The sequence below is a fragment of the Oncorhynchus masou genome, chromosome 13 (assembly GCF_036934945.1).
Source record: "Oncorhynchus masou masou isolate Uvic2021 chromosome 13, UVic_Omas_1.1, whole genome shotgun sequence".
NCBI classification, from domain to species: domain Eukaryota; kingdom Metazoa; phylum Chordata; class Actinopteri; order Salmoniformes; family Salmonidae; genus Oncorhynchus; species Oncorhynchus masou.
Window position 1 is genome coordinate 85,582,462 of NC_088224.1, and position 14,109 is coordinate 85,596,570.

At 44.9% G+C, this 14,109-nt stretch overlaps 1 protein-coding gene across 3 annotated transcripts in view; it reads right to left on the reverse strand.

The window, feature by feature from the left end:
- Nucleotides 1-14,109, reverse strand: part of LOC135553170 (protein FAM168A-like) — a 60,104-nt gene that overhangs the window by 5,572 nt on the left and 40,423 nt on the right. For all 3 annotated transcript variants that reach the window (XM_064985334.1, XM_064985333.1, XM_064985332.1), the window contains one exon: nt 13,823-13,903. In XM_064985334.1, the coding sequence (XP_064841406.1) occupies nt 13,823-13,903 (81 nt within the window). The remainder of the gene's footprint in view (nt 1-13,822; nt 13,904-14,109) is intronic.

The following is a 14,109-nucleotide window of genomic DNA, read 5'->3' on the forward strand; positions in this document are numbered from 1 at the left end:
CTACAGTCTCCTCCTAGTGGTGTAGCCTCATCATTACAGTCTCCTAGTGGGAGAGCCTCATCACTACAGTCTCCTCCTAGTGGTGGAGCCTCATCACTACAGTCTCCTAGTGGTAGAGCCTCATCACTACAGTCTCCTAGTGGTAGAGCCTCATCACTACAGTCTCCTAGTGGTAGAGCCTCATCACTACAGTCTCCTAGTGGTAGAGCCCCATCACTACAGTCTCCTCCTAGTGGTGTAGCCTCATCATTAGTCTCCTCCTAGTGGTAGAGCCTCATCACTACAGTCTCCCCCTAGTGGTAGAGCCTCATCACTACAGTATCCTAGTGGTAGAGCCTCATCACTACAGTCTCCTAGTGGTAAAGCCTCATCACTACAGTCTCCTCCTAGTGGTGTAGCCTCATCATTAGTCTCCTCCTAGTGGTAGAGCCTCATCACTACAGTCTCCTCCTAGTGGTAGAGCCTCATCACTACAGTCTCCTAGTGGTAGAGCCTCATCACTACAGTCTCCTAGTGGTAGAGCCTCATCACTACAGTCTCCTAGTGGTAGAGCCCCATCACTACAGTCTCCTCCTAGTGGTAGAGCCCCATCACTACAGTCTCCTCCTAGTGGTGTAGCCTCATCATTAGTCTCCTCCTAGTGGTAGAGCCCCATCACTACAGTCTCCTCCTAGTGGTAGAGCCTCATCACTACAGTCTCCTAGTGGTAGAGCCCCATCACTACAGTCTCCTCCTAGTGGTGTAGCCTCATCATTAGTCTCCTAGTGGTAGAGCCTCATCACTACAGTCTCCTAGTGGTAGAGCCCCATCACTACAGTCTCCTCCTAGTGGTAGAGCCTCATCACTACAGTCTCCTAGTGGTAGAGCCTCATCACTACAGTCTCCTAGTGGTGTAGCCTCATCATTACAGTCTCCTAGTGGGAGAGCCTCATCACTACAGTCTCCTAGTGGGAGAGCCTCATCACTACAGTCTCCTAGTGGGAGAGCCTCATCACTACAGTCTCCTAGTGGTAGAGCCTCATCACTACAGTCTCCTCCTAGTGGTAGAACCTCATCACTACAGTCTCCTAGTGGTGTAGCCTCATCACTACAGTCTCCTAGTGGGAGAGCCTCATCACTACAGTCTCCTAGTGGTAGAGCCTCATCACTACAGTCTCCTCCTAGTGGTAGAGCCTCATCACTACAGTCTCCTAGTGGTAGAGCCTCATCACTACAGTCTCCTAGTGGTAGAGCCCCATCACTACAGTCTCCTCCTAGTGGTGTAGCCTCATCATTAGTCTCCTCCTAGTGGTAGAGCCTCATCACTACAGTCTCCCCCTAGTGGTAGAGCCTCATCACTACAGTATCCTAGTGGTAGAGCCTCATCACTACAGTCTCCTAGTGGTAAAGCCTCATCACTACAGTCTCCTCCTAGTGGTAGAGCCTCATCACTACAGTCTCCTCCTAGTGGTAGAGCCTCATCACTACAGTCTCCTCCTAGTGGTAGAGCCTCATCACTACAGTCTCCTCCTAGTGGTAGAGCCTCATCACTACAGTATCCTAGTGGTAGAGCCTCATCACTACAGTCTCCTCCTAGTGGTAGAGCCTCATCACTACAGTCTCCTAGTGGTAGAGCCTCATCACTACAGTCTCCTAGTGGTAGAGCCTCATCACTACAGTCTCCTAGTGGTAGAGCCTCATCACTACAGTCTCCTAGTGGTAGAGCCCCATCACTACAGTCTCCTCCTAGTGGTAGAGCCCCATCACTACAGTCTCCTCCTAGTGGTGTAGCCTCATCATTAGTCTCCTCCTAGTGGTAGAGCCCCATCACTACAGTCTCCTCCTAGTGGTAGAGCCTCATCACTACAGTCTCCTAGTGGTAGAGCCTCATCACTACAGTCTCCTAGTGGTGGAGCCTCATCACTACAGTCTCCTAGTGGTGGAGCCTCATCACTACAGTCTCCTAGTGGTAGAGCCTCATCACTACAGTCTCCTAGTGGTAGAGCCTCATCACTACAGTCTCCAAGTGGTAGAGCCTCATCACTACAGTCTCCTAGTGGTGGAGCCTCATCACTACAGTCTCCTAGTGGTAGAGCCTCATCACTACAGTCTCCTAGTGGTAGAGCCTCGTCACTACAGTCTCCTAGTGGTAGAGCCTCGTCACTACAGTCTTGTCCTTTTGGTAAAGCCTCGTCATTACAATCTCCTTCTAGTGGTGGAGCCTCATCACTACAGTCTCCTAGTGGTAGAGCCTCATCACTAGTTTCCTCCTAGTGAAAGTCACCCAGTAAAATACTACTTGAATAAAAGTCAAAAAGTTTTTGGTTTTAAATATACTTAAGTATCAAAAGTAAAAGTAAACGTATAAACCATTTAAAATTCTTTATATTAAGCAAAGCAGACTGCACAATATTCTTCTTTTTTTAAATTGACGGATAGTCAGGGGGAACATTCCAACACTCGACATAATTTACAAACGAAGCACAAGTGAGTCCACCAGATCAGAGGCATGGGGATGATCAGGGATGTTCTCATGATAAGTGTGAATTGGAACATTTTCCTGTCAAAATGTAACGAGTACTTTTGGATGTCAGGGAAAATATATGGAGTAAAACGTACTTTATTTTCTTTATTAATGTAGTGAAGTAAAAGTTGGCAAAAATATAAATAAAGTAAAGTAAAGTACTGATACCCCCAAAAAACGACTTAAAGTAGTACTTGATTGTATTTTTACACCACTGAGTATAGGCATTAGGCAGGAATCTAAAATATTGCTTCCCCCTGTCCAGTGTTTTCAGATGACAACAGGGAAAGGAAATGAAGCCACTGACATGATTTAGATACACCACATGCATTACACAATATCTTATTAGCTACTTATATTGCTTTATGCTACATACATTAAACTATTAGGCTATATATAGCGGGTTATTGAGATGTGCCTATGGTTATCCTAGGACTGCTCTATAGACCTCTTTACAGTGCAGCACGAGGCCGATGCGCACAACTTGGAAGGCAGCAACAAAAGCCTCTATTTACAAGCTGCTTTTGAGTGCATTTCTCAATACTTTTGGATTATAATTGGATTTTAAGGCTCGTTTGAATGTCCTGCTTAATATAATGTTTGTGTCATCATCCCAAATCAACTGCAATATACTTAAAAAACAACTTCAACCAGTAATATTGCTCTTTGGCTACAGCCTATATCAATGAACGTTAGCATTCTAGCTAACGACCGCTGCATCCAAAATAGGTATTTTGAAAAGATCACAACCAAATATAATCTTCAAGCAAAAACAAAACATAATTGTAAGTGTACGAGAACCCAAGAAAGTGATTTTGTTTTGAAGTAATAGAGCATAAATGTAGGCTGTTGTTGAATGGGCGCAGAAGGCGATGGCTTCATACTGCCACCACGAGGCACACGCATCTGTGCATGACGTCAGTGTGTCGCGTGCTGGAAAAGGGTCTCTTTGTGTCCTACTCTGCTAGAACCACCAGGGGATAGCTGACTACTCTATACCAGGGGTCTCCAACCTTTTCTAGCATGAGAGCTACTTTAAAATAATGAAATATGTTGAGAGCTCATTCGAGCTTTCAAATAGGCACATTATTCTGTTCTCTTCTGGGTCCTTAGCGTACAAGAGAAAGTAGTGCAGTGTTTTCTGTCAATATACCTGTTCATATAAAGGTTAATAAACAACTCGAAGAGGGTCCTATAAAATCAGTTTTATATATTCCCAAATGAGGTTGTTTTCTCAGTTGTACATTTCCTGGTTTTAGATCGATTTTATATTTCACTCTCAAAATTACAATTGTTTATAGAGAAAATATGCAAGTGGAGTCCATGTCAATGCTTAAATAAAACAAACACGTTTAGATGAGTGTAATTCCCCTTTAATTGCTCATCTAACGAGTGAGGAATGTGCCGGTCTAGCAATGGTTCAGTACTGCTGCTGCTCATTTCATGGCAAAGTTTACAAATAATAAATAATAGATAAATGATAAACACTGAACAAAAATATAAACGCAACATGTAAAGTGTTGGTTCCCATGTTTCATGAGCTGAAATAAAAGATTCCAGAAATGTTCCATACACACAAAAGGTTTATTTCTCTCAAATTTTTGTGCACAAATTTGTTTACATCCCTGTTAGTGAGCATTTCCCCTTTGCCAAGATAATCCATCCACCTGACAGGTGTGGCATATCAAGAAGCTGATTAAACAGCACGATCATTATACAGGAGCACTTTGTGCTGGGGACAAATAAAGGCCACTAAAATGTGCAGTTTTGTCACAACACAATGCCACAGATGTCTCAAGTTGTGGGAGCGTGCAATTGGCATGCTGACTGCAGGAATGCCCACGAGAGCTATTGCCAGACAATTGAAGGTTAATTTCTCTACAATAAGCCGCTGCCAATGTTGTTTTAAAGAATTTGTCAGTATCCCCAACTGGCCTCAAACCGCAGACCACGTGAATGGCGTCGTGTGGGCGAGCGGTTTGCTGATGTCAACGTTGTGAACAGAGTGCCCCATAGTGGCGTGGGAATTATGGTACGGGCAGGCGTAAGCTATAGACAACGAACACAATTGCATTTTATTGATGGCAATTTGAATGCACAGAGATACTGTGACAAGATCCCGAGACCCATTGTTGTGCCATTCATCCGCCGCCATCACCTGATGTTTCACCATGATAATGCATGGCCCCATGTCGCAAATATCTGTACACAATTCCAGGAAACTGAAAATGTCCCAGTTTTTCCATGGCCTGCATAGTAACCAGACATGTCACCCATTGAGCATGTTTGGGATGCTCCGAATTGATGTGTACAACAGCGTGTTCCAGTTCCCGTCAATATCAAGCAACTTTGCACAGCCATTGAAGAGGAGTGGGACAACATTCCCCAGGCCACAATCCCTATCTTTTTATAAGGTATCTGTGACCAACAGATGCATATCTGTATTCCCAGTCATGTGAAATACATAGGTTAGTGGCTAATGAATTTAGTTCAATTGACTGATTTCCTTATATGAACTGTAACTCAGTAAAATCTTTGTAATTGTTGCATGTTGTGTTTACATTTGTGTTCAGTGTACTTATTATATAATTCTGCCAGGTAAGCCTACTTTGCAGTCAACATTTAATTGAGAAGGGGAAAGTATTTCTGTCAACCTACATCAACTGGCTACAGACAGACTAATAAGACAAACGTGGGCATCCCAGACAGACAGGGGCAATATTTATGGAAATGTATTGGCAGATTTTGAGTTAAGTTTTTTTCTTTTAAGCAAATAGCGGCTAACCGGGGGTGGGATAAAGTCAATGTTGCGTTGATTAGATAAAAGCTGGAAGCTTGCGTTGTCCAAAACTTGTGAGATTTGATTGACAGTTTGCAGGGGAAATCATAACAAATTGCATGTACTTTCAGAATTGTTTGGTGAGCTACTCATATGTGGGATGCCAGCTACTGGTAGTTCCCGATTGACCTGTCAGGGGACCCCTGCGCTATATGTTTTTGTAGTACACAAGTAGTACTTTGTGTAGTAATCTGTAAGAACCACCAGGGGGCAGCTGACTTGTGTAGTACTTTGTGTAGTAATCTGGTGGAACCACCAGGGGGCAGCTGAAGATCATGCTGCGCTGCTCAGAGGATTATAGAACACAAAGCCAAGGACACAGGAACAAAGAGAGCGAGAGATGCCGAGGAGCTCCACCGTGCATCAGCATTAGCCAGCTCTGAATGGCAATTACACAAACATCAGCGTGCAGCCGATATCAGTCTGTGTTATTGTGTCCAGTCCGAAGGCCATGGGTGAATGAATATTATGTGGACAATATATTAATCACGATGTTGGCCTCTAAATATGACTTGAGGGGGGTCGGCTATTCAGAACGTTGAAGTCTAGTGCTGTAGAAGAAAACAAGTAACCCATCAGAGAATCACTAGGGCTGCAAGGTGGAGATGAGACAAGGTTGTTAGCTACAGATTACGGGAAAAGAAAATGAAAAGCTACTTGTAGCTCCGGATGCAATCATTTATTCGCCAACGTTTCAACAGCAAGTGATTGGAGCGTTGGACTAGTAACCGGAAGGTTGTAAGTTCAAACCACCGAGCTGACAAGGTACACATCTGTCATTCTGCCCCTGAACAGTACTACTCGTGTACTACCCAGTTAACCCACTGTTCCTAGGCTGTCATTGAAAATAAGAATTTGTTCTTAACTGACTTGCCTAGTTAAATAAAGGTAAAATAAAAAAATACACATTGAAGTCCTAGTCAAGTGGGTCTGCTGTTCCACTAACACAGTGTGTGTGGAGCATGAGGACCACTGCCAGCCCGTCTGCTGGGGGGGACAGACAGACAAGAGCACAGACAGGGGGACAAACCCTCCCATCGGGGAAGCTGTCAGTCATTATCACTCAGACCTTCAGAATATATACTGGCCAGCAATGCCTTTACCCTCCACCTTCTAGACCAGGGATGGGGAGCCACAAAAAAGCTGATGTCATCACCAGGGGCCACAGTTGCTCGCACGTCTGCATATTCACATCCATTTGGTCTCCGAACTCATATCCATTTGGTATATGTTGGAGAGAATTGTATATGTTGGAGAGTATTGTATATGTTGGAGAGAATTGTATATTTTGGAGAGAATTGTTCGGAGTTGTTAATATGATATCTGAGTGAAACTGGTAACAAAATGAATGGGCCCCCCCCCGGCCGGTAATGCGACCATGATTACTAAGTTTAGATAGCTGGTCGCCAGGCTAACTTAACAATCTAAAAGCTGACATGGGCTAATTGAGTGACTGAGATAACAAGAGAAAAACTGCTGATACACAACTATATTTCTAAATTCCTACCACTATTCTAACTCTCAATGTACATTTAGACGGTGACTGATCTGATTGACAGCTACAGTAGTAACTACCTCCTAGAGTTAGCTGACAGCTACAGTAGTAACTACCTCCTAGAGTTAGCTGACAGCTACAGTAGTAACTACCTCCTAGTACTAGATGACAGCTACAGTAGTAACTACCTCCTAGAGTTAGCTGACAGCTACAGTTGTAACTACCCCCTAGAGTTAGCTGACAGCTACAGTAGTAACTACCTCCTAGAGTTAGCTGACAGCTACAGTAGTAACTACCTCCTAGTACTAGATGACAGCTACAGTAGTAACTACCTCCTAGTACTAGCTGACAGCTACAGTAGTAACTACCTCCTAGTACTAGCTGACAGCTACAGTAGCAACTACCTCCTAGTACTAGATGACAGCTACAGTAGTAACTACCTCCTAGAGTTAGCTGACAGCTACAGTAGTAACTACCTCCTAGTACTAGATGACAGCTACAGTAGTAACTACCTCCTAGTACTAGATGACAGCTACAGTAGTAACTACCTCCTAGTACTAGATGACAGCTACAGTAGTAACTACCTCCTAGAGTTAGCTGACAGCTACAGTAGTAACTACCTCCTAGTACTAGATGACAGCTACAGTAGTAACTACCTCCTAGAGTTAGCTGACAGCTACAGTAGTAACTACCTCCTAGAGTTAGCTGACAGCTACAGTAGCAACTACCTCCTAGAGTTAGCTGACAGCTACAGTAGCAACTACCTCCTAGTACTAGATGACAGCTACAGTAGTAACTACCTCCTAGAGTTAGCTGACAGCTACAGTAGTAACTACCTCCTAGTACTAGATGACAGCTACAGTAGTAACTACCTCCTAGAGTTAGCTGACAGCTACAGTAGTAACTACCTCCTAGAGTTAGCTGACAGCTACAGTAGCAACAACCTCCTAGAGTTAGCTGACAGCTACAGTAGTAACTACCTCCTAGTACTAGATGACAGCTACAGTAGTAACTACCTCCTAGTACTAGATGACAGCTACAGTAGTAACTACCTCCTAGAGTTAGCTGACAGCTACAGTAGTAAATACCTCCTAGAGTTAGCTGACAGCTACAGTAGTAACTACCTCCTAGTACTAGCTGACAGCTACAGTAGTAACTACCTCCTAGTACTAGCTGACAGCTACAGTAGTAACTACCTCCTAGAGTTAGCTGACAGCTACAGTAGTAACTACCTCCTAGAGTTAGCTGACAGCTACAGTAGTAACTACCTCCTAGTACTAGCTGACAGCTACAGTAGTAACTACCTCCTAGAGTTAGCTGACAGCTACAGTAGTAACTACCTCCTAGTACAAGCTGACAGCTACAGTAGTAACTACCTCCTAGTACTAGCTGACAGCTACAGTAGTAACTACCTCCTAGAGTTAGCTGACAGCTACAGTAGTAACTACCTCCTAGAGTTAGCTGACAGCTACAGTAGTAACTACCTCCTAGTACTAGCTGACAGCTACAGTAGTAACTACCTCCTAGAGTTAGCTGACAGCTACAGTAGTAACTACATCCTAGAGTTAGCTGACAGCTACAGTAGTAACTACCTCCTAGAGTTAGCTGACAGCTACAGTAGTAACTACCTCCTAGAGTTAGCTGACAGCTACAGTAGTAACTACCTCCTAGAGTTAGCTGACAGCTACAGTAGTAACTACCTCCTAGTACTAGCTGACAGCTACAGTAGTAACTACCTCCTAGTACTAGCTGACAGCTACAGTAGTAACTACCTCCTAGTACTAGCTGACAGCTACAGTAGTAACTACCTCCTAGAGTTAGCTGACAGCTACAGTAGTAACTACCTCCTAGAGTTAGCTGACAGCTACAGTAGTAACTACCTCCTAGAGTTAGCTGACAGCTACAGTAGTAACTACCTCCTAGAGTTAGCTGACAGCTACAGTAGTAACTACCTCCTAGCACTAGCTGACAGCTACAGTAGTAACTACCTTCTAGTACTAGCTGACAGCTACAGTAGTAACTACCTCCTAGTACTAACTGACAGCTACAGTAGTAACTACCTCCTAGAGTTAGCTGACAGCTACAGTAGTAACTACCTCCTAGAGTTAGCTGACAGCTACAGTAGTAACTACCTCCTAGAGTTAGCTGACAGCTACAGTAGTAACTACCTCCTAGAGTTAGCTGACAGCTACAGTAGTAACTACCTCCTAGCACTAGCTGACAGCTACAGTAGTAACTACCTTCTAGTACTAGCTGACAGCTACAGTAGTAACTACCTCCTAGTACTAGCTGACAGCTACAGTAGTAACTACCTCCTAGAGTTAGCTGACAGCTACAGTAGTAACTACCTCCTAGAGTTAGCTGACAGCTACAGTAGTAACTACCTCCTAGAGTTAGCTGACAGCTACAGTAGTAACTACCTCCTAGTACTAGCTGACAGCTACAGTAGTAACTACCTCCTAGAGTTAGCTGACAGCTACAGTAGTAACTACCTCCTAGAGTTAGCTGACAGCTACAGTAGTAACTACCTCCTAGAGTTAGCTGACAGCTACAGTAGTAACTACCTCCTAGAGTTAGCTGACAGCTACAGTAGTAACTACCTCCTAGAGTTAGCTGACAGCTACAGTAGTAACTACCTCCTAGAGTTAGCTGACAGCTACAGTAGTAACTACCTCCTAGAGTTAGCTGACAGCTACAGTAGTAACTACCTCCTAGAGTTAGCTGACAGCTACAGTAGTAACTACCTCCTAGAGTTAGCTGACAGCTACAGTAGTAACTACCTCCTAGAGTTAGCTGACAGCTACAGTAGTAACTACCTCCTAGTACTAGCTGACAGCTACAGTAGTAACTACTTGCTAGAGTTAGCTGACAGCTACAGTAGTAACTACCTCCTAGAGTTAGCTGACAGCTACAGTAGTAACTACCTCCTAGTACTAGCTGACAGCTACAGTAGTAACTACCTCCTAGTACTAGCTGACAGCTACAGTAGTAACTACCTCCTAGTACTAGCTGACAGCTACAGTGGTAACTACCTCCTAGTACTAGCTGACAGCTACAGAAGTAACTACCTCCTAGAGTTAGCTGACAGCTACAGTAGTAACTACCTCCTAGAGTTAGCTGATAGCTACAGTAGTAACTACCTCCTAGAGTTAGCTGACAGCTACAGTAATAACTACCTCCTAGAGTTAGCTGACAGCTACAGTAGTAACTACCTCCTAGAGTTAGCTGACAGCTACAGTAGTAACTACCTCCTAGAGTTAGCTGACAGCTACAGTAGTAACTACCTCCTAGTACTAGATGACAGCTACAGTAGTAACTACCTCCTAGTACTAGATGACAGCTACAGTAGTAACTACCTCCTAGAGTTAGCTGACAGCTACAGTAGTAACTACCTCCTAGTACTAGCTGACAGCTACAGTAGTAACTACCTCCTAGAGTTAGCTGACAGCTACAGTAGTAACTACCTCCTAGAGTTAGCTGACAGCTACAGTAGTAACTACCTCCTAGAGTTAGCTGACAGCTACAGTAGTAACTACCTCCTAGAGTTAGCTGACAGCTACAGTAGTAACTACCTCCTAGAGTTAGCTGACAGCTACAGTAGTAACTACCCCCTAGAGTTAGCTGACAGCTACAGTAGTAACTACCTCCTAGTACTAGCTGACAGCTACAGTAGTAACTACCTCCTAGTACTAGCTGACAGCTACAGTAGTAACTACCTCCTAGAGTTAGCTGACAGCTACAGTAGTAACTACCTCCTAGTACTAGATGACAGCTACAGTAGTAACTACCTCCTAGAGTTAGCTGACAGCTACAGTAGTAACTACCTCCTAGAGTTAGCTGACAGCTACAGTAGTAACTACCTCCTAGAGTTAGCTGACAGCTACAGTAGTAACTACCTCCTAGTACTAGATGACAGCTACAGTAGTAACTACCTCCTAGTACTAGCTGACAGCTACAGTAGTAACTACCTCCTAGAGTTAGCTGACAGCTACAGTAGTAACTACCTCCTAGTACTAGCTGACAGCTACAGTAGTAACTACCTCCTAGAGTTAGCTGACAGCTACAGTAGTAACTACCTCCTAGAGTTAGCTGACAGCTACAGTAGTAACTACCTCCTAGAGTTAGCTGACAGCTACAGTAGTAACTACCTCCTAGAGTTAGCTGACAGCTACAGTAGTAACTACCCCTAGAGTTAGCTGACAGCTACAGTAGTAACTACATCCTAGTACTAGCTGACAGCTACAGTAGTAACTACCTCCTAGTACTAGCTGACAGCTACAGTAGTAACTACCTCCTAGAGTTAGCTGACAGCTACAGTAGTAACTACCCCTAGAGTTAGCTGACAGCTACAGTAGTAACTACCTCCTAGTACTAGCTGACAGCTACAGTAGTAACTACCTCCTAGTACTAGCTGACAGCTACAGTAGTAACTACCTCCTAGAGTTAGCTGACAGCTACAGTAGTAACTACCTCCTAGTACTAGATGACAGCTACAGTAGTAACTACCTCCTAGAGTTAGCTGACAGCTACAGTAGTAACTACCTCCTAGAGTTAGCTGACAGCTACAGTAGTAACTACCTCCTAGAGTTAGCTGACAGCTACAGTAGTAACTACCTCCTAGTACTAGATGACAGCTACAGTAGTAACTACCTCCTAGTACTAGCTGACAGCTACAGTAGTAACTACCTCCTAGAGTTAGCTGACAGCTACAGTAGTAACTACCTCCTAGTACTAGCTGACAGCTACAGTAGTAACTACCTCCTAGACTTAGCTGACAGCTACAGTAGTAACTACCTCCTAGAGTTAGCTGACAGCTACAGTAGTAACTACCTCCTAGAGTTAGCTGACAGCTACAGTAGTAACTACCTCCTAGAGTTAGCTGACAGCTACAGTAGTAACTACCCCCTAGAGTTAGCTGACAGCTACAGTAGTAACTACCTCCTAGTACTAGCTGACAGCTACAGTAGTAACTACCTCCTAGTACTAGCTGACAGCTACAGTAGTAACTACCTCCTAGAGTTAGCTGACAGCTACAGTAGTAACTACCCCCTAGAGTTAGCTGACAGCTACAGTAGTAACTACCTCCTAGTACTAGCTGACAGCTACAGTAGTAACTACCTCCTAGTACTAGCTGACAGCTACAGTAGTAACTACCTCCTAGAGTTAGCTGACAGCTACAGTAGTAACTACCTCCTAGTACTAGATGACAGCTACAGTAGTAACTACCTCCTAGAGTTAGCTGACAGCTACAGTAGTAACTACCTCCTAGAGTTAGCTGACAGCTACAGTAGTAACTACCTCCTAGAGTTAGCTGACAGCTACAGTAGTAACTACCTCCTAGTACTAGATGACAGCTACAGTAGTAACTACCTCCTAGTACTAGCTGACAGCTACAGTAGTAACTACCTCCTAGAGTTAGCTGACAGCTACAGTAGTAACTACCTCCTAGTACTAGATGACAGCTACAGTAGTAACTACCTCCTAGTACTAGATGACAGCTACAGTAGTAACTACCTCCTAGAGTTAGCTGACAGCTACAGTAGTAACTACCTCCTAGAGTTAGCTGACAGCTACAGTAGTAACTACCTCCTAGTACTAGCTGACAGCTACAGTAGTAACTACCTCCTAGAGTTAGCTGACAGCTACAGTAGTAACTACCTCCTAGAGTTAGCTGACAGCTACAGTAGTAACTACCTCCTAGTACTAGCTGACAGCTACAGTAGTAACTACCTCCTAGAGTTAGCTGACAGCTACAGTAGTAACTACCTCCTAGTACTAGTTGACAGCTACAGTAGTAACTACCTCCTAGAGTTAGCTGACAGCTACAGTAGTAACTACCTCCTAGTACTAGCTGACAGCTACAGTAGTAACTACCTCCTAGTACTAGCTGACAGCTACAGTAGTAACCACCTCCAAGAGTTAGCTGACAGCTACAGTAGCAACTACCTCCAAGAGGTTGGGTGTGTGTGTGTTCTTACCCGGTGTGTGTGTTCTTACCCGGTGGGTACCCTAGACTGATTGGTAGAGGTTGGGTGTGTGTGTGTGTTCCTACCCGGTGGGTACCCTGGACTACCTGTTTGGTAGAGGTTGGGTGTGTGTTCCTACCTGGTGGGTACCCTGGACTACCCGTTTGGTAGAGGTTGGGTGTGTGTGTGTGTGTTCCTACCCGGTGGGTACCCTAGACTACCTGTTTGGTAGAGGTTGGGTGTGTGTGTGTGTTCCTACCTGGTGGGTACCCTGGACTACCCGTTTGGTAGAGGTTGGTGTGTGTGTGTGTGTGTGTTCCTACCTGGTGGGTACCCTGGACTGATTGGTAGAGGTTGGGGGTGTGTGTGTGTTCCTACCCGGTGGGTACCCTGGACTACCCGTTTGGTAGAGGTTGGGTGTGTGTGTGTGTTCCTACCTGGTGGGTACCCTGGACTACCCGTTTGGTAGAGGTTGGGTGTGTGTGTGTTCCTACCTGGTGGGTACCCTGGACTACCCGTTTGGTAGAGGTTAGGTGTGTGTGTGTGTTCCTACCTGGTGGGTACCCTGGACTACCAGTTTGGTAGAGGTTGGGTGTGTGTATGTGTGTTCCTACCTGGTGGGTACCCTGGACTACCCGTTTGGTAGAGGTTAGGTGTGTAGGTGTGTTCCTACCTGGTGGGTACCCTGGACTACCCGTTTGGTAGAGGTTAGGTGTGTGTGTGTGTTCCTACCTGGTGGGTACCCTGGACTACCCGTTTGGTAGAGGTTAGGTGTGTGTGTGTGTTCCTACCTGGTGGGTACCCTGGACTACCCGTTTGGTAGAGGTTAGGTGTGTAGGTGTGTTCCTACCTGGTGGGTACCCTGGACTACCCGTTTGGTAGAGGTTGGGTGTGTGTGTGTGTTCCTACCTGGTGGGTACCCTGGGCTGATTGGTAGAGGTTGGGGGTGTGTGTGTGTTCCTACCCGGTGGGTACCCTGGACTGATTGGTAGAGGTTGGGTGTGTGTGTTTGTTCCTACCTGGTGGGTACCCTGGACTACCCGTTTGGTAGAGGTTAGGGGTGTAGGTGGGAGCAGCAGTAGGGTAACCTCCTGGGTAGCCTACAGACACAGGACAAGAGAGAGTCTTAAGGTGCCCGCATGCTTCCCATCTGAAACAGTTTGTACATATAGTTTGACCATTTTTGTTTGTTTTGGTCTCCGACAAGTTTTTTCCCCGGCTGTTTGTTCCGGAAGTCCACGCCCTTTCGTCGATGATTGGTCACCAGTAGGGATTCTTCAATTAAGTATTTGTTGTCATTCAACGA